At 41.2% G+C, this 27071-nt stretch overlaps 1 protein-coding gene and 1 long non-coding RNA gene across 2 annotated transcripts in view; one reads left to right on the forward strand and one right to left on the reverse strand.

Annotated features, from left to right (window-relative positions):
• On the forward strand, nucleotides 1-5981 carry LOC120299199. The gene is made up of 2 exons (XR_005554362.1): nucleotides 1-1082; nucleotides 5066-5981. It is a non-coding gene; the product is annotated as an uncharacterized LOC120299199 (long non-coding RNA).
• LOC120299198 (myb-related protein B-like) overlaps nucleotides 2972-27071 on the reverse strand; it is a 25676-nt gene continuing 1576 nt past the window's right edge. Inside the window, 13 exon segments of the mRNA XM_039323754.1 lie at nucleotides 2972-3100; nucleotides 3928-4056; nucleotides 6607-6723; nucleotides 8512-8625; nucleotides 9326-9425; nucleotides 9873-10012; nucleotides 13463-13796; nucleotides 22684-22763; nucleotides 23484-23747; nucleotides 24401-24557; nucleotides 24668-24888; nucleotides 25415-25507; nucleotides 25696-25764. Coding sequence (XP_039179688.1) covers nucleotides 2972-3100; nucleotides 3928-4056; nucleotides 6607-6723; nucleotides 8512-8625; nucleotides 9326-9425; nucleotides 9873-10012; nucleotides 13463-13796; nucleotides 22684-22763; nucleotides 23484-23747; nucleotides 24401-24557; nucleotides 24668-24888; nucleotides 25415-25507; nucleotides 25696-25764 — 1947 coding nt within the window.

Here is a 27071-nt window from a genome sequence, read left to right on the forward strand (position 1 = left end):
TCATAACTTTAAAAATGAAATCTTGCACATTAATAAAAGTATTGCATTAATATGAATTTAGAAAGATTTACTGTAAAAAGGCACAATTTATTTTGGGGTCAACAGTATCTCCTTATGAAATAGCTTACTAGATACTAAAGCAGATAGGTGGTCAGGGAATCTCACATGCACATCTGGGCAGAAACAAAGTCATGGGCAATCACAAAAAGACCTTCCAACAATTGTAATCATTCATTTCAAGAGAAGCAATCCTTCACTGCATTTAATTTATGGCAGATTAAATAAAGTATAATTTTTCTTCTCATTCTTTTTCAAGACTGGTCCCAATATGCTAAGCAGAATATTGTATGATGTCACAAAACACATGTATCTTGGGCTTAAGACATGTATTCTTACTCGTAGCCCAGTTTATCCGAAAACATGAAGTGGCTCATCTTTATTCCTTGCAGGGATCTGTTAATGCTTTCACATCCTTATTTGCCTTTTCCTTAAAGCTCTCACTAGTAATCCACATTTATGGTTTAAATTTCTCTAGCATGCCTCACCTGCTCAACATTCACTAAAAGGTAACCTGTCCGGCTGGTATAGAAAACAAAGTTAGGCAGTCTTCAGACAAAAAATATTCCCATTAAAAGTTAATTGTTTTTGTTATTAGCCAGCTCTCTGCTCAATCCCCTTGAAATTTGCTCATCAAATCTTCCTTTATAAGCAATAAGCTCATACAGCAGAATATGTTGGTGGAATCAGATTTGCAGAATTAGCAATAGCATTTAATGCTCCCCTTCTAATCTTTTAATTAGACAGCTCCAGCCCAAACCACCTCCACCCCAATTCTTAAATATGCATTGATGTCAGCCAGCTTTCCAATATGCTGGACTTCAACTGCATTGTTGCCAATTAATGTTTTTAATAATCAACTGGCTGGGGGTAATGTGTTAACTGAAGCGCAGCATATTTGAAGGGCCATCCCATAATGGTAAGAAGTCTCCAGAAGCACTAATACTCAGCCCAAAAGAATCTCTCCAATTTTTCCCAACCTGATCTAGCATTTGCATCTTAAATAGACAGCAGGATTTCCAAAGGTTAGTCTTGTTTTATTTGTATCTTTTCCATTCCTTCAGAGCTATACAGCTTGCCTCACAACAGCCCTGTGAGGTAGGTTACGTACAGAGATAAAGACTTGCTCAACAGCAATCATGGCAGTGTGGATTAGATTGCATAAATAATGAAAGAAATCAATGATACTGCTAGTTTTGAGGGAAATCCAAAACAGATTATTAGCTTAACTTGAAGACTTACAATTGCAAGTTTGAATTTTCAAGAACTTATCAGGCATGATTGATATAATTTCACTATTTAAGATGATCACCAGGCTTTGCTACTCGTAAGAGATGCCTTGTGTTTTTTCTTATTTCTATTGACTAAAGTTTCTGCATCTCACAGAAATGGGAAAGGTTTTTTATTTTAACTAATGAAATTCCTATTTTCAAAAATGAGAACTTAATTGATTCTTTCCTGGAATATCTGTATTTGATATATCGGTTTAAAGACTCTCCCATATTCTTAGTGGTGTAACGTCATGCTAATGTTCTTCAGATTTCTCTCCCTATTTTTCCTTTCTTGCCTTACAAAAAGTCTTGGAAATTCAGACTTCAAAGGTCCCAATTAAGATATTGATTTACAGATATCAAAGACACGTATAAGGTGACTGACATTTAAATGCAAATGCATATTTAAAATGTTCAAGTAGTTCTGAGAAAGGCTTTCATACTGAGGTTCATATTAAACATTTTGCAGAGGCAAGCTTAAGTATCTGCCACTGATAATAGAGAAGAGGATGTGGATGTATAGCCTGTTTCCCTTTCTACTGCACCATGGACATCAACCTGCAAAACAGCAACATGACCCTTTGCCCTAATAATACAGGTTTGCAATTAGATTCAGGTACCCGGAAGCTGATTCAGTTTACAAATATGATTTGGCAGGATCTCTCCAATCACCATGATACACTTCAAATGAATAGCACAAACCCCAAACAAGGCACAGCTTATCCCAGCCACTGCTGTGCCTGCTTTACTGTTCACATCAATGAGACCCATTTCATTTGCAAGAATATACCAATGTCTTCTTCTGCAGCAAAACAGTTTATGTGGCTTTCAGACATTGTCAGAAGTAAATTTACACTGGCTGTGGCTTTTCTTGTGCAATATGTCCAATGCCTTCACCTTTATATATAAGTATTCCCAAAGTCTCCTAAAAGAATGTGCACCCAATAGTAGACTGTTTCTTTCAGATAGCTGACTTGTTCCTTAGATGCATTTATTTTCGGCTGAGCTAGAGCAATAATGTTGACATCAGCACCTTCTGGTGGACCCGGAAATATTACACAAAATAGGTTTGTATGTTGTGGCTTTTTAAGTAATTCTGGATCTTAGTAAGGAGCAACAGATGCTGACAAAAGGGTAAAGGCAGTGATTTTATTAGTTTTTAGCCAGCAATGCTCTGAGGAAGTGGTTTCAATTTTTCATAGCATATCAAATCATCTTCTGGGCTCAGTCTGCCCAACTCTGCAAAGCTGAACAGAGTTGGTGGAAACTAACTTGATCCAGACATCCAGGGCTGTCTCATCAGTGTCAATTTATTCAGCTCATAGGTCCCTCTTGTAGGTCAGTTGAAGGCAAAGACAAAACAGTAGTTGTTTCCACTTACGCAAATTACCTAGGAGGTACACAGGGATATTTCTTAAGGCTGCCACATTCTTGGCATTCTGCTAGGCCCAAATTTTCTACAACCCACTTAGAATCAGAAACTTAGTACAATTCAAATCTCAGAGGTCACAAAAGAGAAGTTGCACTGAAAAAGTAAGTCAATTATTTTCTCTTCCTCTCTTCCCCCACATATATATATATATATATATATATATATATATATATATATATATATAAGCAGAACTACATATTATTAGGGTTCTTCAAGATAGGATCAATGTTCGAGATGTGTGATTATGTTTCAAAACACCCAGGACTTGGCAAGCTTTGTCTTGCATGATTAGCTGATCTTTGGAACCACCACAAGCCACAGTTTTCCAAGCATTGGACATCTACAAAACAGAGAATACAAAGACATCCATTGTACATGCATCTAAATGAATACAGATTTGCAAAAGACTTAATTTAATGTGGTATGAGATTCCAACCAATTATGGATTATCAACAGACTGCAAAATTAAGTTGATCACAGCTACATAGAATTTGTAAATGTCCCAAAATGATGTTATTTCAACATATCCTTATTTCTCTAGCAGATAATAGCAAATAAATTTAAAAAATACATTGAGAATGTAACTGCCTGCTTAAAGAAATAAAATGGTTATTTTTTCCTACAGAAACTGACTGAAGAACCTTTGGAATATTTCCATTTTTAATAGGTTATCACACAACAGATTTCAAACCAGACCACACACATCAAAATGGCAGGAGAATGAAGCTTATGGAATACACAGTGGTGTAGAATAAAAACAAAGCAATGCATTTGTAATTGACAGACATGAAATTATTAAACAGGAAGACAGAATTTTTGCCGTGGAATTTTTGCCCAGTGGCAACCATTATATTGTATAGTAAAATAAATTACTTAAAAAATAATGGCTAACCAAACTTTATAATCAGTTTCAAAGTGCAAAAGTTGGTTGACACAATGACAAACTGCTTCCACATTGTGGCATAGAAAACTTCAGACATGTCTATTCAAGGCCTCAGGAGACAAGCTAAACATGACTGAAAGGTGACTTTACTCTTGATTCATAAATTTAGAGATGGATCTTATAATCGTATAAGTTGCTAGGAGCATAGTACAGATTTTAGCATCCCATTTTTCAAATCCCTAAGATTGTGGCATCTAGCAATGTCCATGACTACCTATACTTACCAAAGTTGGTACCCTGAATTTACTTTGGTTTCTTCTGGAAGATGGAACTTTCTCAGCCTTTATGTGCACAAATCCTCTGTTGAGTAAACTGTTGTCATTCTTGCTGCTTGACAAGGAAAAGTTTAGGGACTGCAAAGAAAATTCAAATATCAGTCAACCAATGAGAAAAGCAAGTTGCCATGAAACATACTTACTGATTTCTTTCCAAGCCATTCCTATTAATACATTATAAAGCAAGCAGAAAGCGTGCATTTAATGTAAACAGGAAAAATGTTTTATTTGTAATACTTTACTGTGTTCAAAACAATAATTCATCAGCATACAGATAGTGCTTGACTTACAACCATTCATTGAGTGACCATTCAAAATTTGAATGGTACTAGAAAAAGGGACTTACGATCATTTTTCATACTGATGACCATGGCAGCATCCAATTGGTCACGTGATCAAAATTTGGACACTTGGTAACTGGCATGTATTTATGATGGCTGCAGTCTCCCAGGGTCATGTGATCAAGTTCTGCAACCTTCTGACAAGCTAAGTCAATGGGGAAGCCAGATTCACTTAACAACTGTATTACTAACTAAAGTGCAGTGATTCAGTTAGCAACTGTGGCAAGAAAGGTCATAAAATTGGCCAAACCTCACTTAACAACTGTCTCGCTTAGCAACAGAAAAGTTGGGCTCAATTGTAGTCATAGGTCAAGGACTACCTTATCTACAAGAATAAGAAATTTAATAACAATTATTGCTAAGTAATGCAAAAGATCACATTTGTGCTTTATGTCAGTTTGTTAACTATGGAGATCAATTATCACCAAAGCTATGCAACAGTACTAATGAACATAATAACATAAACAGTAATTACCATAATTCAGAATAAATAATCACTCTCCCTAGAAAACTTCACCACATTGATTGCAAAACTGCCTGGGAATCATAAAAGTAGCAGGCTATGTCTTCCTAGTTTAGCAATTCATAAGACAGCCGGGGCTGAGTAACTGTGGTATGCACTTGTATCTCCAGCTTTAAAAACTAGTGTAATCAAATGTATTAATATGTTGCTGAAAAGGGCACAATAATGCATTTGTTTAACTTGTATACTGCTTTAATTGGACAATTTTTTCCTCATCCAACAGCCCCAAGGACCAAGTCAAGATCCCATCTCCCATTCGATCCAGAGTGGAGATAATTCACCTGTGCTGGCAGATTACCACACCTAGCAGCTTAATATAGATTTTTAATGAAATGGGAAAGAAAGCTAACCTCTGGTCTACCAATATACTGGAGTATCTAAGGGTTTGGCCTCTTCTCCCCCACAGCTTCTTAAATTGCCTATTTAAGAAGAAATGAAAGCACTACAACATTGTGCCTTGAACACCCAATCCTTGCAGGCAATCCAAAAGTATGCTGTGGTTGATGGCACCAAAAGCTATTGGGAAATCAAGAAGCATAAAGAAGATTACACAGAGCACACAAGTCTCATCACAGCTAAACCTTGTGAGATGCCCATGCCCATGCCCATGCCTGAGAAAACCTAAATATTTCTACGTCCCCCAGGTTCTTCTATAAGTACCGTATCACTTTCTGCACAGCCTTCCCTCCAAAAGGGAAGCTGCTGCCTCATTAAAAATAATGAATTGAATGCTTGTGTTCCAAGGAAGTTTTTGATCAAAATTTGGACATTTTGCTATTTTAATGAAGTTCCACAATCATTTTTCTTCAATACCATTAACATTTGCCTATTCTACTCTTGAATCTGCAATCTCCCACCTCATTTTTTTTCCTACCCAGAATGTGTTTCTTATATTTTTGTCTGCAATAAAATTGAGCCACTTATCTGCAGGCTGAGAGATGTGGTTGCTAAAAACAGCATGGGCCCAACACAGCTTTCCTGAAACTCTATGTGGCCAACTATTTTGCAAGATGGATGATAATAAGCTGCTGCCTTCTAATTTATAGCATTATAGAAAAGCACATTAACAAATCAAGTATCAATTATTACATCAGAATTAATGGTGCACAAATACACAGTAATTATTTTTTAAAAAAAAATCATGGGAGTTTGTTGTATTTTATTGTTTGTTTGTTTGTTTTTTAAAAAAAATACAGTTTCAAGTAATTCATTAGCACAGACAGATAATACCTAACAGTTCTCACTAATATGCTTAAGTGTTCTTACAGAAATTGTTATCAGAAGGAAATGTTTCATTACCATTTCTGGCACTGAAAATTGCAGGGAAACACAATGCACTGGTAAAGTACAAGCAACTGCTACAAGAATAAAAAACTATCAATTCTCAAAGTACCTAAAAAAAGGGCAACTTTTTAAAAAAGGGGTAGCTCTTCTTCATGAAATGTTGCCAGGTTTTATGTAAAATAGAGGTCTTTTGCCACTATTTGCAAAAAACCAGAATGGAAAACATTAAGAGTTCCTAAAGCTAAATCTCTGTCTCAGGAAACAGGAAGGGTTTAAAATGTGTGCATATGATTACACCTATACATGTACAACAGAGATCAGTTGTGTAAGAACGTATGAAATTGCCTTCTGGAGGAACAAAGACTGGGGAGATACCAACTTTCCTATTGCAATGAAAGAATATTGTAGCAAGCAGGTAAGCAGAGATATTTTAAAATTGTTACCAGCTACCAACTTACTCTCCAGGGGATCACAGCTCACCTGAGTTCTTTTGAAGCAAATAGGATTGGCCACAGAGGAAACAGTCAACTTCAAGTCTTCATCAATAACGTCCAAAGCAAGGGATTTCCTGACCTTCTTAATTGGACTCCTGTGCAACTGAAAAAGGAACGGAATCAGGATATTTAGGCTTTAACAAGGAAAAATAAAACAAAAGGAAAAAGTTAGGCACCAAGTTATGTCAGATTCTAAATCTGACTTGTAGCGAATTATTGCAGAAACCTAAACAATTTGGACATGAATTAAGTTTTGGAGAATTAATTTATTTGCACATTATCACTAAGATCCTTTCAATGCCCATGGGAGGCAAAACAAACCCAACGCTAATAAGATTTTCTGAGAAATAACAGCATACCGAAGAAGTGCAATAATAAGTCAAGCAAACCACGAAGATTAATGTAAAGCCTGCCAGCTCCAGCATAAATTACAAATGGACAAAACATAACAAGACTTGTTCAACGACATAAACTGAGGACTAATTGCTACAATTTAGAATTCCTGAAATTCTAAAATAGCCAATCATAATGCATACCTTTTGCAAATTCCAAACAAGTGTTTTTACCAAAAACACATACTCGGTGACATCTCAAGGGCTACCAGATTTACAAGTTGCACTCCTATATCAGTTTTTATAACACAGAGATTAAAAAAAAGATATAACCTAGTTCAAAAATACTTGGGGCATAATAGATTGATATATTTTATAACATAGTTTTCTTTTCCCCTTTGGCTGATCTTCAGGTAACTAAGAATCCTGTGATGCCTTAAAGTAATTTGCCAAGTACAACTCATTTTCACATGTGAAATGCAGCTACGAGAGAGCTAGCACAACTAATTTGCTCACAGAACATGCATTCTGGAATAGTTCTGGAAAGATAGATTTCAACTATTTAAGAGTTTAAATTCAAGAGTTTTACCTAAAGACTAAGACTGACTAACCCAAAGTCAAAAAGAGTCATTTAAGAGGCTATACCGATCCAAACAAAAACTCAATAAGCAAAACTTATAATCCACAATACTAGAAGAACCGCACAATAAAATAACTTAGGAAAACACACACCATTCTATATCTAGTCTGCTACAGACATGGATTTTATAGTCTTAGATGGAGTAAAAAGGAAGATTTTTGCTATTTCATTGTATATTGTGCATAATGAATTATGTACTAACCCAGGGGTCTTCAAACTCGGCCCTTTTATGTCTCATGGACTTCAACTCCCAGAATTCCTCAGCCAGGCACACTGGCTGAGAAATTCTGGGAGTTGAAGTCCATGGCATAAAAGAGCTGAGTTTGAAGACACCTGCACTAATCTGTCAGCAGATCCCAATTGCTTGAGTTATAATTGTTCCTCTTCCCCAAACCTGGACAGGTAACCTGCTGCCCTCAAGCTAATTTCAAAACCCTATTAAATGCAAAAGTCAGACCACATCAATCCAAAACAGTTTGTTCTTTCCTCCCTGGAAATTATTCTTCAAACTATTTTTTCCCTGTCTCCAGCCTCCTTCTTGCTGCGCAGGAAAGAAGTTGGAGAGAAAAAAAGTCCCCGACAGATGATCCACAAAGGGCATCATCAGGAATAAAGATTCCATAAGCCTGGTCTTCAGCCTGGCTAACTTCTGCAACAAGAGTTCTGTCATGCAAAGGTCTCATTGAAGATAGAGAAGTGGAAAATTAATGCTATACCATGAATTTTAAATCAAACACCCCATGGTGCAAGTAAAGTGGTATGGGTTTGCACTTGTATTTTTAAAAGTGGCATTATCTGGGAAAGTTCATTGTGGCATCCAACCAGTATGGAGCAGATCTGGCTCTGTAAACTTTAAAAGTTACAAGGACAATTAAAAGGAAATATAACGTTTAGCAGACATGCTTAATCAGATGCTTACACCCTGTTTTCTCCTCTATTTCTCTGGCTTCACATCATCTTCTATGATCAGTTCCATTCCAGTCTCACTCCAGAGTACTTCTTTCAAATCCTCTTCAAGATTAGGTGTTTGGGGCTGCAGTTTGTGATACAAAGTTGGGTGGGGAGCCAACAAGATGTGATTAATAGCAAAATCATGACTCAACATTTGGCATTTTGTTCTTTACCCTGAAGGAGCAGTTCCACCCATTTCTAAAATAGTAACTTTGCTCACAGATATGCATAAATTTTATCTTATTTATTCCTAAAGGGGCATATTTGGAGGAGGAAAAAAACTGATTTCCCAAAAAAGAGGGAGATAGAAGAAAGCACAAGAGCTTATTAGGTGGGATGGGCAGAATTATAAAGAGAAATTAAAGGGATTTATATTAAAATCTCCTACCTATAATAATTATTATTACATCTTAAAACCAAAGCAATCAACTTTTTTGATCATTGGCCTAATTTCAAAAAGTCTCTGCAAATAATAAGTTCAAGTTAATACCTTATTCTGAGAGCCCACCAGATGGGGAGATATGTGGAATTTTGGAAATGATCACAATGATCATTTAGTTCAATTCCCTATAATAAGTAGGAAAATTATTTAAACCAGCCTTGAGAGAACATAAACATGGAGAGGAACCAAATTTAATTCACAACTGGAATCCGTTCCTTATTAGCCTTACACAAGAAACCATTTTTAGCTCCATTTCTTGAAGTATATTAGGAGACTATTACTCCAGTGGGGATATGAGATGCAAACATAGAAAGAATCCATGAATTGGCTTAATACATACCAAAGGCCTTATTGGGCCATATTTCTCTAGCGCATTCTTAAAAGGAGTTGGCGTATAAGGTGTATTGTCTGCAGTATATTTCTGATCAGGAGTTACAAATCTGAAAACATAAATGCAGAAGAGTAAAGCACTATCATTTTTAAATCCAAGACTGGATTCAGGTAAATGACAAAAGAAACAGTCAGTGAAAGTACTATTAACTGTTTGGGACCTTAGCCTGAGTTGATTTAACTTATGAGGAGGCAGGCAGGACTGCCGACCCTAACACAGCATCCCCTACTAGTCCACGTCACCCAATGCATTTATATCTAAAGGATCTGTAAAGAAAACAAATGCTGACAATTTATGTATTTATTTATTAAACTTATTTACTGCCCATCTCACCACAAGGCAACTCTTAAATCATTTGTAGTAAGATATTTCCAATGTGCATTTCATTTTAAAGCATACAAAAGTTCCTCTTGTTTCACTCTTATCTCCTGTATGCTTTGCCTAAATCTCCTGGATCACAAGGTGCAACTTTGGAGAAGATAGAAAGAAGACTTACACAGAGGTCTTCTGCAGTAGTGGTGTGTTGTCCCTGTGCAGTGGGGTTGTCACAATCACCTTCTGGCTGCAAACGGGTGTGGAAGTTAAGGAGGGGTTCTCCAAATCAAAAATGTCTTGTTTTGTCCATAAATTCAGGAACTACATGGTAAAAGAAATTAATATTTTATTTTTCATAAAGATGGAAGGGATCTCTCAAAGTAATTTGGTGGATGTTGCTGAGACAAGGTAACAAGATCGAGGGGAAAATGAAAATATTAATATAATTCCTCATCTTACAAGAACTTCAGGACTGAGCAGCAAGTCTGATCTGCAACATCCTGCTCGTTCTCATACCTGCAAGATATAAATTCTACCAAACTTTCACACAATGTATAATTTCAATCCTCAGCATCTCACTCTAGCAACTCTTCTTGAAACCATGGAGATAGGTACAAATTTATAGAGAGCAGTGATCTGACTCACTATAAAGAAACCTTTTCTGTTCCTCGTATGCAGCCTATCACTTCTAAAATACCCTAAAATTCATCTCGCTTTCAATAGAAAGTACGCAAAAAGCAGAGGAAAGGGAAAAAGGAAAAAAAAGTTCTTTATCTTCATTTTAGGTTCCATTATATGTTATAATTACTAATGCCTTTACACAGCGGGTCACAGTGAGATCTGCTTTATCTCTGTGCTAAAATGATAAAGCCATCTGATGGTGAGTAGCCTATTCACAGAAATATCATAAAAATAGGAATATTGATTCTTATAATAAAAAACCTTTCCAGACAGCAGCCTCTAGAGCAGGGCTTTTCAACCAGTGGTATGGGTACCACCTGTGGTACATTGGCACCTGGCAGGTGGTACGCGAACATCCTAGAAAAGTGGTAGCAGGAGAGGGGAATAAGCTGAACTGGTGTCAGCACCGCATAAGCCTGAGCGAGGATGGCTGGAGCTGCAGGGCTGTCAGGACTCAGCAGAAGTATCAGGATCAGCGCCAGGCTCCAGCTGTAGCTCGACGCTGATCCTGGTGCTTCTGCTGAGCCCACAAGAAGAGCCTATCAGCTGGAATGTTGCAGCATCTCCAGGGTCTTGTGATTTACATTCAGATGCTTGGCATCTAATTCATATTTATGACAGTCACAGTATCCCAAGGTCATGTGAAGTAACCAAAAATTGCTGCAACCACCCAGCAGATGGGGGAATAAAAACCAAACACCCCCCCACCCCACCCCACCCCCAATCCTCAACAGAAATGCTCACAATGCAAACCTCAGACAGGAGGAAGAGCACCACCAGGCAGGCAGGCAGGCAGGTGTCTTGCTCGGCTGTGCCTTGGGGAGCACTTTTTCCAGTGCCATTGTAACTTCAATCAGTCACTAAGCGAACTGTTGTAAGTCGAGGACTACCTGTACTTTATCACTTTTTCCCCCTTTTTTTTTTGGTCATCAAGTTTTCGACACCTTGCTAGGCGACTGGTGGTACTCGGATGTTGCCATATCCTAAAAGTGGTACTATGGGTGAAAAGATTGAAAAGCCCTGCTCTAGAGCTCACAAAAGGAAGTTAGATTTGGGGCTTATTTCCATACATTGATGTGTTTCCCCTCCATACTAATCTGGAACAATTGGTATAGAGGACAACTGTTACTTAACCTTTGGCCTGTTTCAGGGAATGTTGTCTTGTTTCCCAGTTGGGTTCAAAAACTGCAAATAAGCCAAACTTTTTAAAATAGACGGAGAATCCTCTAGGAAGGAATTGTTCCCTCTTCTTGGCCTCAGGCCTGGATTAAAAAGCTACAGTTCAATAGAAACACATTAACAATTCCTGGAAATATTATTTGAAACTCTGTCAGTCGGTATTGGATTTAATAGAATGGACCAAATCAACTTATGAATAAGAAAGAAAATATATTTTCAAATCATTTCTCTTACTTTTAGACATGGGAACGGAGGTAAAAGTATATGTGTAATCCAAAGCTAAATTTAAATTCCTATAGCTTTTAATACCAAATTCTGATTTTTAATTGATATCAGGTCTGCAAAGAATGCATTTTCAAATTTTAGAAACCGATATAAAGGAAGGCTCCCATATTGGCAATAAACCTGACACAGGATGTCAGTATGAAAGCACCTGGTAAGAGTTTTACAACAACAACAAACATCCAATAGCATTTGTCTATGTTCAGTCATCTGTAAGCAAGATACTCAGGGCACTTTCTATCTTAAAAGTTATTATTGAGGCCAAGCAAAAAACACCTGAGTTGCTAGTGTTGGACTCATGCATTCAAAAAAACTCAAAATTACAGAACAAGGCTGGAGAATAAATGCCTAACCCACTGGAATGGTAGGACTTCTAAGAAGTCCATACGGATTTTACATATAGCGAAAACCTTTTGTAAGCAGAATTTCAAAAGGAAGAATTTGAAAAATCAAACCCCAAATTGTCACTGAAGCTATTTTATCAGCCTTACAGGCACAAGCGGTCTGCAAGTCCACACATCTTAAAAGTTGCTGATGTTGAGGAACACTTCTTAGAGGTAAACAAAACAAATTATGATGCAGAAGAAAACAGGTGCCCTAAAGTGAGAATCGGGCTCTGATGTAAGAGATTACTACAGGTAGTCCTTGATTTATGACGGTTTAATGACCACTCAAAGTTACAAGAGTACTTGAAAAATATAACTCGCAACTGACCCTCAAACTTAAAATTGTTACAGTGTCCCCGTGAGTCCTCTGATCTCTGTTTCTGATTTTCCCAGGGGATTTCCAACAAGCAAAATCAATGGAGGGAGCCAGATTGCTTAATGCAGTGGCACCCAAATTTGGGGGCACCAGGGACCGGGTCCATGGAGATTTTTCTGCAGACTGGAGGGGGTGTGGTTTCATGTGCTGCCTGCATCTCACGGATGGGGCTTTGCTTGTTTGCGCAGACTGGTTTCTGGCATGCTGCGGACCAGTGTCAGCCCATGAACTGGGGGTTGGGGACTCCTAGCTTAATGACTGCAGCAAAAATGTTGTAAAATTGAGCACAATTTATTTAATGACCACACTACTCAATGATGGAAGTTCCAGTCCCAACTGTGGCTTTAAGTCAAGGACTACCCATACTGTAGAAAAATTGCCTTGGCTTGCAAAAAAATTGCCATCTATTTCTGATTTTATCAGGATATAAGCATGCCAATTTCTAACAGAATGGTTTTGTGTATCATTTTCATCTCATATCAAGCTGAATTTTCTTTAAACTGATGCCCTGTGATAGATTTACAACATCCAAAATTCCCAATCAGCTTGTCCAGTTTCTTGTCAATTAGCCATTTTAGCCAGCAATTCTGGAAGGTGCAGACTACATCAAATTAAAAAAAAAACCAGACAGGAAAAGATGACTGAAACAGCCCAAAACTCCATATAAATTATATATGGTAGTTACTGATGACTGTTTTCCATTACTCTGAATTCCCCCATTAAGCACACATTCCACCAAATAGAAACAGGATGCTACCAATTGTCAAAATTGACCGTTATATCATTAAACAAAAGAGGGCACCTTGGCACAACTAGCCTTTATCTTGTTCTTTATATCTATCTCATTGCCCGTTCACACCAACCTACCTGGGATGGAGAGAATGGCAGAGTTTTGACGGGGGTGCTTTTAACTGGTGTGCTCTTGGGTGTCATGCTGTTATAGGAATCAAGGAAGGAGAGATTTGTACTGGTGCCACCCTCTAAAACTGGTGAGAGACTAATTTTCCTCTTTTTTTGCCTCTTGAGCACAGCAGGGGGTGTGCCAAAGCTCATGTCTGTGCAAGGTGAAATGGGGATAAGTTCACCCTTGCTGCCTTTGCTGAGATCTGAAATGGTGTGGCCATCTAAACGGTACTCTGTAACATTCTGTGAAGAGCAGTAGGGTTTTATAGAGGCTTGCTTCTCCGGACTGTTGCTGTTACTTGCAGATAAATAATAATAATAATAATAATAATAATAATAATAATAATAATAGCCAGGAAAATCAGTAGATATGAAGCTCGAATTGCAAACTATAGGCAGAACCTCCAATTTCAATCCAATCAGAAACGTTTCTACCAATCCATCAATGGAGAAACTGCAAGAATCAGTCAGTACCTGACAAGGAAGAAACAGTGCAGTTCTGGAAGCAGATATGGGATAACCCAAAGAAATACAACAAGGATGCGGCTTGGTTAAAAGAGGTGGATGCAAATAAAACAGAAGTTGAAATGAAAGAACTAGTAATAACAACAAAAATGGTAGAAAAAAGAGCAAAGAAAATCAAAAATTGGTCAGCACCAGGTGAAGATGAACTGCATGGGTTTTGGTTGAAACATCTAACTGTTATACACCCACTCATTGCCAAGCAGTTCAACAATATACTACAAGGAGGAGAAATTGAAAAGTGGCTAACAACTGGGAAAACCTACCTAATAATGAAAAATCCAGCAAAGGGGCAACACCAGGTAACTACAGGCCAATTACCTGCTTACCAACAACTTTCAAATTACTAACTGGAGTGTGGTAGCTGATGCAGTACAACAGCTCTAGTTTGAAGAACAATCTCTTTCCACCTGAGCAGAAAGGATACCGCGCCCAATATCAGAGGAATAAAAGATCAACTCCTAATAGACAAAATGATCTTGGAACAAACTGCAAGTAGAAGGAAGACCACCTTTAATGTTGGCATGGATTGACTACAGAAATGGGCATTTGACAGACTCTCTGCCACATGATTGGATAATCAAGTGCCTAGAAATAACAGGAGTCAGTAGAAACATCAGAAAATTTGTGCAAAGATCGATGGCACAATGGAAGAAACAGTTGCAGATCAATGGTGAGAGGCTGGGAGAGGTTAATATCAAGAGAGGAATATTTCAAGGAGATTCATTATCACCATTACTATTTGTTATTGCAATGTTTCCTCTGTCAACAATACTGAATAACTCAGGACATGGCTATCAAACATCAAAAACATCTGCCAGATACTACTACCCACCGTCCTTTACATGGATGATCTGAAGCTGTGTATGGAACACTCATCTGAAAAAAATCGCTGCTCAACACTGTCCGTATAGTATAGCCAGATATAGTTGTAATGAGTTTGGCTGGACATTTCCACACTTACTATCAAACAAGGAAAAGTAGTGAAAACTGAAGGAATCAAGATGCCCCACGAAAATAACATTAAGAGTCTGGATGAGGAAGATTACTACAAATACTTGGGTAATCCTTCAAGCTGACAACATCAAGCACACTGAAGTCAAGAAAATGATTAGAGGTGAATACATCAAGAGAGTGAAGAAGATCTTAAAGTCCAAACTCAATGGAGGAATACCATAAGGGCAATCAACACCTGGGCAATCCCAGTCATTAGGTACACAGCTGGAATAGTGGACTGGACTCAAGCAGAACTAAAAGCAATGGATAGGCAGACCAGAAAAATAATGACAATGAATCATGCCCTCTCGCACGCAGTGATCTGGAATAGACTTTATATACCAAGGCAAATAGGTGGGCGTGGAATGCTACAAGTACATCAGATGGTTGAAGAAGAAAAAATGGCTTTGGAAGAATATCTGAAGAACAATGATGAAGATGCACTGAAATTAGTATATCAGGAAGGCTTACTACTACTGGAGAGACCAAACTGGCCTATAAAGCAATAAAGATCCAAATGAAGAACAGATGTAGATGGCATGGGAAGAGCAAAGCACTACATGTGCCAATCATTCAAAATAGCTGGGAAAGCAGATAATTAATAAAAACTGGCAATGGTAAGAGCAGAAAATGAAGAAAGAGACCGAGGGATTAATTCTGCTCAACAGAACCAAGCCTTATGACAATGCATCAAAGTCGAAATTGAGAAACAGCAAGCCGACAGATAGTGCCGCCTATGCAATAGACAGCTGTAGAAACAGTGGAACCACTTGGTAGGCTGTTGCAGAAGATTTGCACAGACTGATTACAAGGCAGGAGCGAGCATGACAAAGTAGCAACAATGGTGCATTGGAGATCTGCAAAAAATATCATTTGCCTGTAAGCAAAAACTGGTGGGATCATAAAATAGAGAAAGTCATAGAAAATGATAAAATTAAACTGCTCTGGGACTTCAGAATTCAAACAGACAAGCACCTGCAACATAACACCCCAGACTTACCAATTGTCGATACGAAAGACAAAAAAGTCTGGATAGTGGACGTGGCAGTGCTGGAGAAGATAACAAATACAAAGACCTACAAATAGAAATAGAAAGACTGTGGCAAAAGTAAGCAAGGGTAGTACCAAGAGTCATAGGCTCCTTGGGTGCAATCCCAAAACAACTGGAGCACCACTTGAACACCATTGGCATTGACAAATTCGCTATTAGTCAATTGCAAAAGCGTCTTATTAGGAACTGCCTTCCATTCCTGCGACGATACCTGTAATACCATCAAACATCCACACTGCCTAGCCCAGGTCCCTGAGTAAGGCCTCGATAGTAGACAAAATCCAAATCCCAGTCTGAACTCTGTCTGACTGTGGCGATGAGTGAGAATAATAATAATATAATAATAATACATAGTAAAGTTGGAAGGGACCTTGGAGGTCATCTAGTCCACCCCCCTGCTCGGGCAGGAAACCCTACGCTATTTCGGACAAATGGCTGTCCAGTCTCTTCTTAAAAACTTCCAGTGTTGGAGCATTTACTGCTTCTGGAGGCAAGCTGTTCCACTGATTAATTGTTCTCACTGTCAGGAAGTTTCTCCTTATTCTAGGTTGCTTCTCTCTTTGATTAGTTTCCACCTGTTGCTTCTTGTCCTGCCTTCAGGTGCTTTGGAAAATAGCTTGATTCCCTCTTCTTTATGGCAGCCCCTGAGATATTGGAATACTGCTCTCATGTCCCCCCTTGTCCTTGATCTTCGTTAAACTAACATCCCATTCTAGCAACCGTTCCCTTATATGTTTTTGTTGCGTCCTTGGCGGGAAAGCAGACACGAGAAGCAGCTGGAGTTCTCAGTTTCTTTTATTCAGCGTTCAGCTTACAGGAAGATGGCTTCAGCCTCGCCCAAACGCCTCGCAGCCTCTTATATATGCAACTCCCGGGTAAATGGGTTACTTTTCCCGCGCCAGCACCCGCGCATGCGCACGGCGCTGGCGACAGCCTGTCTGGTCCCGGGCAGCTTTGCACCTGCCCGGGACTGCCTGCAACGCCCGAGCCGTTTGCAAGGCTCGGGACTGCCTGCAAACGCCCGAGCCGTTTGCAAGGCTCGGGACCTAACACCCCTTTCCCCCGGGCTAAAACTACTATCAACATACAACATTTATTTTACACGACAATTTGCTCCCCAGTGTTCCCACTGTTTACTGTCTTTTGTCTTGCCAACAATGTTATGTAATCTTCTAGGTACTTAGGAGATTTCTTTGCTCTCTGTGACCTTCTTAGCTCTGGGTTACTGGCATAAGTCCCCTGACTGGAGGGAGGCATGAGCCTGTTCTCTCTACTGTGCCCTGGTGTCTTCCAAGGACTGTGCCCCGATGCCTGGCCTGCTTGCTTGCCCACCGGGCTCGTCAGGCCAGGGCTTCTGGTGCTTGGTGACCTGGTTGTCCTACCTAGCTGTAGACCCTCAGGCCCCTTGAAGTGATAGCCACTGCTGGGCGTCTCTGTAGAACCCCCTAGGTCAGTCCAAGACCTGTCAGGAGGCTGTCTATTTCCTGAACCCCATTCTGTGTTTGGGCTCGTGTGGGTTTCTGTACTCTCCCAAAACTCAGGTGTCCCCTGATTTGTGCTAGGGATGTTGTAGTCGGGACTTGGTTCCTCGACTAGCTCTGTGTATGTTTGACCCCCTGTAGGATTTGGGGTAAGGTCAGGCCAACCTTGGGTCTTGTGTGCCAGCTCTCTTGCGGGGAATGATTTGTTGGGATGCCCCCGGGTATCCTCCGTTGCTGGAGTGCTGTGTGCTGTGTGTGGAAAGTGAGTATGCCCCCGGGGTAACTCCTGGCTGGAGTAGGCGTGAGTGCCTGTTGTGTGGGTAAGCTCCAAGACTTCCTTTTCGGAGCAATTGCAGAACCTTGGGACGAGCCGTTTGTGGCTCCCTCAGTGGCGATGGGCAGTAGCTCTTGCCCTTCCCTTTGCTCCAAAGGGTCCACCTCCCCCCCTGGAAAAGACCCAGGAGTTTCAGCAGAAAAGTCCCGCCTAGAGCGGAGTTGGTCGATGTGCCGACGCAGGACACGACCGTTGTCCAGGGCCACCTCGTAGGAGAGAGGACCTGTGATCCTGGACACAGAAGCGGGGACCCATGTATGACCAGGCCCGTAATTGCGAGCCCAAACCGGGGCACCCACAAGTAGTTGTCTAGGTGCCCTAGGATGTGATGTAGATGAAGGCAGTCTGTCCGGATGCAACCGGTCAAGTCTAGTAGTAAGTTGGCGCCCCCAACGAAGTTCAGCTGGACTTCTCCCTGTAGAAGTGGACGGTGTGGTGCGATAAGAAAGGAGAAAGTCAGCCAACCTGTGATGCCAGTCCCCGTAGGTGAGTCTCTTCAAGGCGTCCTTTGCGATGCGCACCATTCGTTCAGCCATACCGTTGGTGGATGGGTGAAAAGGCGCAGATGTGGCATGACGAATCAGGTTTGCCTGTAAGAAAGCTTGGAATTCGGAGGAGGTGAATTGAGGGCCGTTGTCAGACACAATGACATCTGGCAGCCCGTGTGCAGCAAAATCCCCCTCAGTACCTGAATAGTCTTTGCAGTGGTGGTGGTCGAGACAGGCACAACCTCAAGCCATTTTGAATGGCTGTCAACAAGGACCAAGAAGAACTGGCCCTGAAAGGGCCCAGCGTAGTCAATGTGCACCCTAGACCATGGGGACGGTGTTTCCTCCCATTTATGCACAGGAGCTTGGGGCATCTCTGGGCGAGATCGTTGGCACATGTGGCATGCGTGTACCTTAGCCTCAATATCTTTATCTAAATCAGGCCACCACAAGTGGCTGCGTGCAAGAGCCTTCATACGAACAATGCCAGGATGACCCTCGTGGAGGGATTCTAAGACCCTAGCCCTCATTGAGGTGGGAATGACAACTCTGTTTCCCAAAAGCAAACAACCCTGAGAAAGGGACAATTCGTTCCTTTTGGACCAGAAACTCTGAAACTCAGGACTAGGGCAGTGCTCAGGCCACCCGGACAGGACCCCGGAGCGGACACGTGAAAGTGTGTGATCTGTACCTGTTTCAGCGGTAACATCCCTGGCACTAAGAGGAAGCTCGGGCAAGGCTTGGATTGATAGACTGTTGACAGCTGGCGCGGGGTCAGCTTCTACTACTGGCAGAGGCAACCTACTGAGGCCATCAGCATGGCCCATTTCTTTCCCAGGCTTGTGGAGTAATGAAAAATCATATGCAGACAAGAAAATAGACCACCTAAGCATTCTAGGGGAAATGATGTGGGTAGTCCCCTGCTTACGTGTGTAAACAGTCCCCAGCGAGAGGCTTATGGTCCATGGAAGACCGTGAATGCCCTCCCATATAGAAAATCGTGGAGTTTTATTCCAGCAACAACAGCCAGAGCCTCCCTGTCCTCTGAGCGTAGTTGCGCCGGCAGAAGACATGTTTCTGGAGTGTATGCCTAGGACCTGAGTCCATCAGAACCTGATGTGCCAGGACAGCTCCAACCCCGTAGGGGGATGCATCACAGCGATGCACACAGGGAGACTCGTTGAAATGTGGCAGAACACTGTTAAATGAGCAAGGCTTGACTTCTTAAAGCAAGCCTCATGTGCTTGTGACCCAGCACACAGCTTCTCTTTGCTAGTACCTGTGAAGAGCTCAGCTACACTAGCTTTATGTGGAAGAAAAGAATTGTAGAAATTCAGGAGGCCTAGAAGGCCTGAAGTTCGGCCTTAGACTTTGGCCTGGGTGCTTCTAAAATAGCAGTTAGTTTGGATTCAGCAGGATGAATCCCAGCAGCATCAATTTTGAATCCCAGAAATTCAGTAGAAGGCACCCCCAATCTGGCATTTGTCTTTTCTGAGCTTGAGGCCTGATTTCCTGAATCTTAACAGGACAGCCCTAAGCCTTTCAGCTAGAATGTGTGTGGAGTCTCCTGCAATCAAGACATCGTCAAAGTAGGGGCAGACCCCTGGTATACCTCGTAGTGTGTTTTCCATTACGCTTGGGAAAATCCCAGGAGCGACATTCACTCCAAACTGCAGCCTGTTTACCTTAAAGGCTCCCCTGCTGTGGGTCACAATAGTCTGAGCTATAGCAGCATCATCATCAACAGGCAGCTGTTGATATGCTTGAGCTAGGTCAAGCTTTGCAAACACACGCCCCCCCTTGAGGGAGGCCAGAATGTGACTGACCACAGGAACAGGATAGGCATGTTGCTGCAATGCCTTATTAAGAGTGCATTTGTAATCAGCACAAATGCGAATGTCCCCATTTGCCTTTAGAGGCGTGACAAGGGGGGTCTCCCAAGGACTGGAATCAACAGGTTCTAGAATTCCCTGTTGGATCAGTTTGTCTAACTCAGTGTCAATTTTACTCTTTAAAGCAAAAGGGCCCCTTCTTGCTTTAATTCTAATGGGAGTGACAGTGGGGTCTAGCTTTAAGGACACAGGGGGTCCTTTGAATGTGCCCAGCTGGGGGCTGAAAACATCTGCATTTCCTTGCAGACTTCCTGTAGGTCCGAGTGTTTGTAAGCTGTTGAGTCCTGTGACGCTGTTCCCCCCAGGGGGGGGGGCCCCCCCCTCAACCATCCGCGTCTATGAGACTCGTTCTTTCCAACCCCCGTAACTACAATCTAGTGGACCTCTCAACTCTTGTATTGCACGTTAAGGGTGGCCCTCCCCTTACACACACTCTTGAAGTTTTTCTGAAAAATCGTTAATACAATATCATAATGGCCTTACTTGGCCTAGTCCCCACTCCTGGAACAAATCTTCCTAAATGTATCAATGAAATGATGAAAAGGGCAGACCCTGTGTCTAGTTCCATAGATAATGGAACCCCTTGTAGCTTCACGTTGAGTGACAGCTTTTTCTTCAGGGGCTTGTGTGTGCCTGTCCTACAAATGTTTCTACGCGAAGCGCAAAAACCTACCCTATTCTGGCTGGGGACTCTGGTACCCTTCAGGCGTTCTTCTTGAGGTTGTGCCTTTCGTCGGCCCAGACACACAGCTGCAATGTGCCCTTGTTTGCCGCCTGCCCGGCAGGTAGCGGAGCGGAACTTGCAGTCGGTTCTCCTGTGGCGACCTCCACAGCCGATGCACTTGAGCGGAGCTGAAGAGCTTTCCTTCTGATTTTCTCCCTTCGCGGGGTGTAGACGGTCGACTTCTTCGTCCGGATCCTCCTCGGTGTTTCGTCGGACGTCTTCTTGGTGCACGGACGCACCCTCTGCACTGCTTCTGATCGGCCGCATGTTCTTGACGGCGCCGCCTGCTGCTTCTTCCGCGGTGGCTTCCCTTAAAGCGTCTTGGAAGGATAATTCTTCCTTAGCGAAAAGTCTCTGGTGTAGCTCTCGATGCCTCAACCCGCACACGAATCGGTCCCTCAGTCGTTCCTCGAGGTCCTTGAACTCGCATGGCTTGGCGGCCTTCCGTAACGCGGCGATGTACTCCTTGGCTGACTCCCCGGACCGTTGATCCCTCTGCTCGAAGGTGTGGCGCCATGAGATAACGGACACCATTGGGGTGGAAGTGGTCCTTCAGCAGCTTCTTCAGGTCTGCGTAGCTTACAGACTCTACTGGAACAGGTGCTGCAAGGTTTTCTGCGATTTCGAAGGCGTCTTGGCCGCAACGCGCAAAGCAGGGTGGCAGCCTTCAAGCTATCTTCCCTCACTTGGTTTGCCTTGAAGTAGTTCTCCATTCTGGATACGTAGGACTCCCACCGCTCTGGATGTGAGACGTCGAATTCCGCAAGCCTTCCGATTTTCGCCATCTTCGGATCTTCAGGAGACGGGTCTATCAGCCAGCCTACCCCCGAATGCGCACTGGATTGGCGGGCAGCTGCTGAGTCAACACCGTTCCTCTTCCGCCGCTCAGGACTCCTTGGGTAAGCTTACACTTTTTCCTTTCCAGGTAGTGCACGGCATCCCACCTTCGTCGCCAGTGTTGCGTCCTTGGCGGGAAAACAGACACGAGAAGCAGCTGGAGTTCTCAGGTTCTTTTATTCAGCGTTCAGCTTACAGGAAGATGGCTTCAGCTCAGCCCAAACGCCTCACAGCCTCTTATATAGGCAACTCCCGGGTAAATGGGTTACTTTTCCCGCGCCAGCACCCGCGCATGCGCACGGCGCTGGCGACAGCCTGTCTGGTCCCGGGCAGCTTTGCACCTGCCGGGACTGCCTGCAAACGCCCGAGCCGTTTGCAAGGCTCGGGACATAAACAGTTTTAGCCTCCAGTCCCCTAATCATCTTTGTTGCTCTTCTCTGTACTCTTTCTAGAGTCTCAACTCTTTTTTACATCGTGGTGACCAAAACTGGATGCAGTATTCCAAGTGTGGCCTTACCAAGGCATTGAAGAGTGGTATTAATACTTCACGTGATCTTGATTCTATCCCTCTGTTAATGCAGCCTAGCACTGTGTTGGCCTTTTTGGCAGCTGCAGCACACTGCTGGCTCATATTTAAGTGATTGTCTACTAGGACTCCGAGGTCCCTCTCACAGTTACTACTATTGAGCATGGTGCCACCTATGCTGTACTTGTGCATTTGGTTTTTCTTGCCTAAATGTAGAACCTTGCTTTTTTCACCATTGAATTTCATTTTGTTAGTTAGTGCCCAGTGTTCAAGTCTGTCCAGATCCTTCTGTATCTGAAGCCTGTCTTCTGGAGTGTTGGCTATTCCTGCCAGCTTGGTGTCGTCTGCAAATTTGATGAGTTCCCCATCATCAGGTAAGTCAGACTGGGAGAGATCACACCAACCATCTGGGTCCTGCCAGAATAGGAATGTTCAAAATAAGATCCAGGTCTAAGACAAGACTGCAGACAATGAACACAGGAACAGGTAAAAGGTTCTGCTAATAGCTTTAGATTATGAGATGCTTTATTATCAGCAGCCAAAATCAATCCATAAACCTCTTATGGAAGATTATAGACCACTTTCCCACACTGCTTTAGCACCTGTTGGTAGATTTTGAGCACATTAAAGGCAACTGGGCCAAATCACCCAGCCGGCTTCTCTGTAAAAGATGTAGAATCTGGATTTTCCCTCATAATCCAGTACCTTAACCATTATATCACACTCAGCTTATGGAAATGGATATAACCAGTGGTCACACATAAATCAGCAAATCACCAATAAATCACAAAACATTTAATATCAACTCAAAATCAGCAAAGATATATGTATAAGATATTCAAAGATACATTTACACAAAGGTTAAGCCATACAAAATGGAAATTAGATTCATTACAATATGTATCATCCACTGAGCCCCCCTCCACCAAAAGGACTGTTTCCTTCAAATAATCTTTCCTGCCGCATTCTCCTTCTACTCTTGCTTATGTAGTTCACTGGTTTTCAAATTTGGCAACCTTAAGATCTATACACTTGTAATTCCTTTGCTAGCTGCGGAATTCAGGGAGTTAAAAGTCCTTAATTTGAAAAACACTGATGTAGTTTATCAAAATATTCAATTAATTCATTTCTTACAGATTCAATCATGTCCAGAGCTTCTGAAATAGCTGGGGCTGCAGCAGTACACAAATAATTGCCTTCAACCACCCATGTACATGCAGAACTCCCATCCAAAGGATCATCTGACACCATGATTTCTGATGCTCCATTGACACTGGGCTCCACTAGGTTTTCAAGCACTGGCTCAGATGGCAACATCTGCAGGTCTGCTGGCTCTTCATCAGCAACTTCTTCCTTCTTTACTTCCAAAGTCTGGACGGGCCAGTTGGTCAAAAAGTGCTGCTGTGAAAGATGAGTGAAGATTTGTATCACTATAAACAAAAACATGTTCAAAGTTGTAGATTGTAAAATCAGAGGTAGGAAGAACACAAATAAGACCTACCTTCTTTTTATCAAATACAGAAAACATTTTTGTAAATCCAGATGTTGAATTTCAACTCTGTCACCACCAATATGGTCAAAACTGATAGCAGCTTCCTATCATATTTCTGAAGCAACAGTTACTTCAATTATTTTAATTTAGTTTTCTTTCTTGCATCCAAATTCACCTCCCTCCCCAGTCCTTTACAGAACTAAGTCTTGCAAAAAGAAAGATTATATCCAAATCTCAGCATTCTGGAGATAAAATATTCCATTCTACCTGGAAATATTCTGCTTTCCCCCAAAAAATGTAATCATTTAGAAATTCTGAGCATAGCTTGTAGTTTTCTGGAATAATTCTTCAAGAAGACAAAGTGATTTGTGATGTTCCAAGTGTGACCATTCATACCATCAAAAATACAAAATATTCCAGCAGTACTTTACAATTCTATCCCTAGAAATATTGCATTTTGCACATCCATATTTCATCAAGCACTATGATACATAATCTTCAAAACAGTTTGTTATTCAAACGTTCCATAGGCAGCTAAAAGATCAATGTTTTGCACTACCTGATTTTCCCCTTCTGATGTATTTTGTCCATCGCTGCCTTCCACTTCCACCAGCAAATAAAGGGGTTTGGATTCTTTTGCTTCATTAAGAAAGCCTCCTGTGTCCACCTTCCTTTTGATTGTTGAATTCCAATGGTTTTTCACAGCATTATCAGTCCTTTAAAAATAAACAATAAATGCATGCACCATCATCCAGGAGAAGCAGCAGCAGCAGCAGCAAGCACTGCTATTCTGAAAGAAGGCTGCTTCAACAGCTTTTAAACATACCTTCCAGGCAGCAGCTTGGCAATCTCAGCCCACCAGTTTCCAAGTATCTTGTGAGCCTCACAAATTATGCGGTCTTCCTCGTCTGTCCAGGATGATTTCTTGACTTCAGGGTTCAGGTGGTTGTGCCAACGTTCCCGACATTGCTTTCCTAGACGGCCTTTCAAATGCTTGGCTATGAGAGTCCATTGCTTTGTGCCATATTTTTTCACCAATTCAATAACCTCATCACAAAAATAAAATGGCTACATTTAGTTTTGTTTACTGGATGCACTTTTGACCCTTGACATTCAGCCATTATACAAGGATCCATGTGGAAAGATGCAGTTAAGCAGGGCCATGCATTTTTGATCCACTCTGGGCGATGTTTGCCTAAAGACACTCATTTTTGTTTTTAGGCTCTCTTTAGAACTGGAGAAACCAATCCAACTTGAGGATAAGGGTTTAATATTTTGAAGGGGCAAAATCAGCATTTTAAGCCCCGTAAGGGATTTCAAGGCATAACTCATTATCAAAACTAAAAAAAAAACTTTTGCCCAATATTGGGGATATGATGGAGGCTACAAAAGGAATCTTGGAGAGCCCAGATAGTTCAAACTGCAATAAATCTTTGGGTTCTCTATTATACTACTTGCTTGCGAATAATGCCTAGCAATTCCACCAGTTGGGTTCATACTGAAGTTCCCTATCACAAAGAAGATAGCATTTCAACTCCTCAGCTCCAGAAGTAACTACTAAACAATGAATTACCTTCTGATCTTCTTGTTTAGTCCAGGGGCCTTTTACAAGAACAGGATTTAGCACTCTTAGCCAACGATACTGACATTGCTGTTCAGTGCGGTTCTATGAGCAAATTTAAATATGTTTATGTTAAATGAAACAGTAAGACAGACAGAAATAAAAATCAAAAGGAACAGAGACATACGTTAGCCTTTAACCAGCAGTTAAATTTCTGTAAATTTGGCTTCCTATTGTTTCTGTTGATAGGGAAAACAAGAAGAAAACCTACTCAACTGAAAAACTCCACTTACAGGAAAATGGCTTGCTAGGAATTTCCAGTCATGTCCAAACTGTGTCACCAGTGAATTCAACAGCTCATCCTAAAAAGAGCAAGACTGTTAAGGATATGTCACAACCTAACACAAAATAAGAAATAGAATCTTGAATTTTTATGTGATTTGCTACCCTTGGGTAGCAAGTTACACTGCTATCACAAAGTATACAATAAAGCAGAAATAGCACATAGGATCTCGTAGAAGCAAATACTTTGTCTAAATGGCCAACTCTGATGTATGGAAAAATATAAAACCTCAATTGCCCTATGCCCCTTCAAGAACTTTCAAGATCCCAGTACTTGATTATCCACCCCCAGATTATACAATAAATCTTACAGAAATTTGATTCATATAATGCAGGGATTTTATAACAGGAAGCAGAAAAACTGGATAGGTCTATATAATTTATCAGGAACTAAATGCTTACTTAACTTTTGCCCTGGGTTTCACTTCATAGACAAATATCCAAAATGGAGATTAAAAACTTAAGCTTCAAACAGAAAGAAATATAGAACTCTGGCAAACATTTACTATCCAAAGAACTGACTAATAAATGCATCTTTGGTACTATAGATAATCCTTGATTTACAACCAAAACTGGGACCAGAATTTCTATTGCTAAGCAAGGTGATTGTTAACTGAGGCATGCTAAATTTTATGACTTTTGCCAGTTAGTGAATCACTGTAGTTATTAAGTAAATCATAATGATTGTTAAGTGAATCTGGCTTCCCTATTGAATTTCTTTGTCCAAAGCCAGCTAAGTCACAAATGGTGATCATGTGACCTCAGACACCGCAACCACCATAAATACCTGCCAGCTGCCAATTGCCTGAATTTTAATCATGTGACCTTGGAGATTCTGCAAAAGTTTTAAGTGTGAGGATCAGTTATATGTCACTTTTTCCAATGCCATTGTAACTTTTGATGGTTGCTAAACAAAGAGTTGTAAGTTGAGAACCACCTGCTTTTTTTACTTATAATTTGGTCAATAACAAGACCTGTCTGAGTTCAGCAATGTACTGGTTTATGAGAATGTTAAGCCTGTTTTCCATTTACTAATTCAAAAGCAGGCTAGTTCTGTTTATTTACTATATTTATATCCAAAGTTGTCAGTGGATCTTTTCTTATGCTTTCACCTCCTACAGAGGCTCACACCTGCTTGGCCCAAGACCAGTGGTTCTCAACCTGTGGGTCGGGACCCCATTTGGGGTCGAATGACCATTTCACGGGGGTCGCCAAACAACACAGTCTGCCATTTTTCCCTCCTTTTCCTTAGCTGTGCTACTCCCTTTTATTCTATTGGCTTTTGAAAGCCAATAGAATAGACTCTCTTGAATAGAGTCTAATTCTA

Source organism: Crotalus tigris, unplaced genomic scaffold (assembly GCF_016545835.1).
Source record: "Crotalus tigris isolate CLP2741 ecotype Arizona unplaced genomic scaffold, ASM1654583v1 scf7180000024281.4978605, whole genome shotgun sequence".
NCBI lineage: Eukaryota > Metazoa > Chordata > Lepidosauria > Squamata > Viperidae > Crotalus > Crotalus tigris.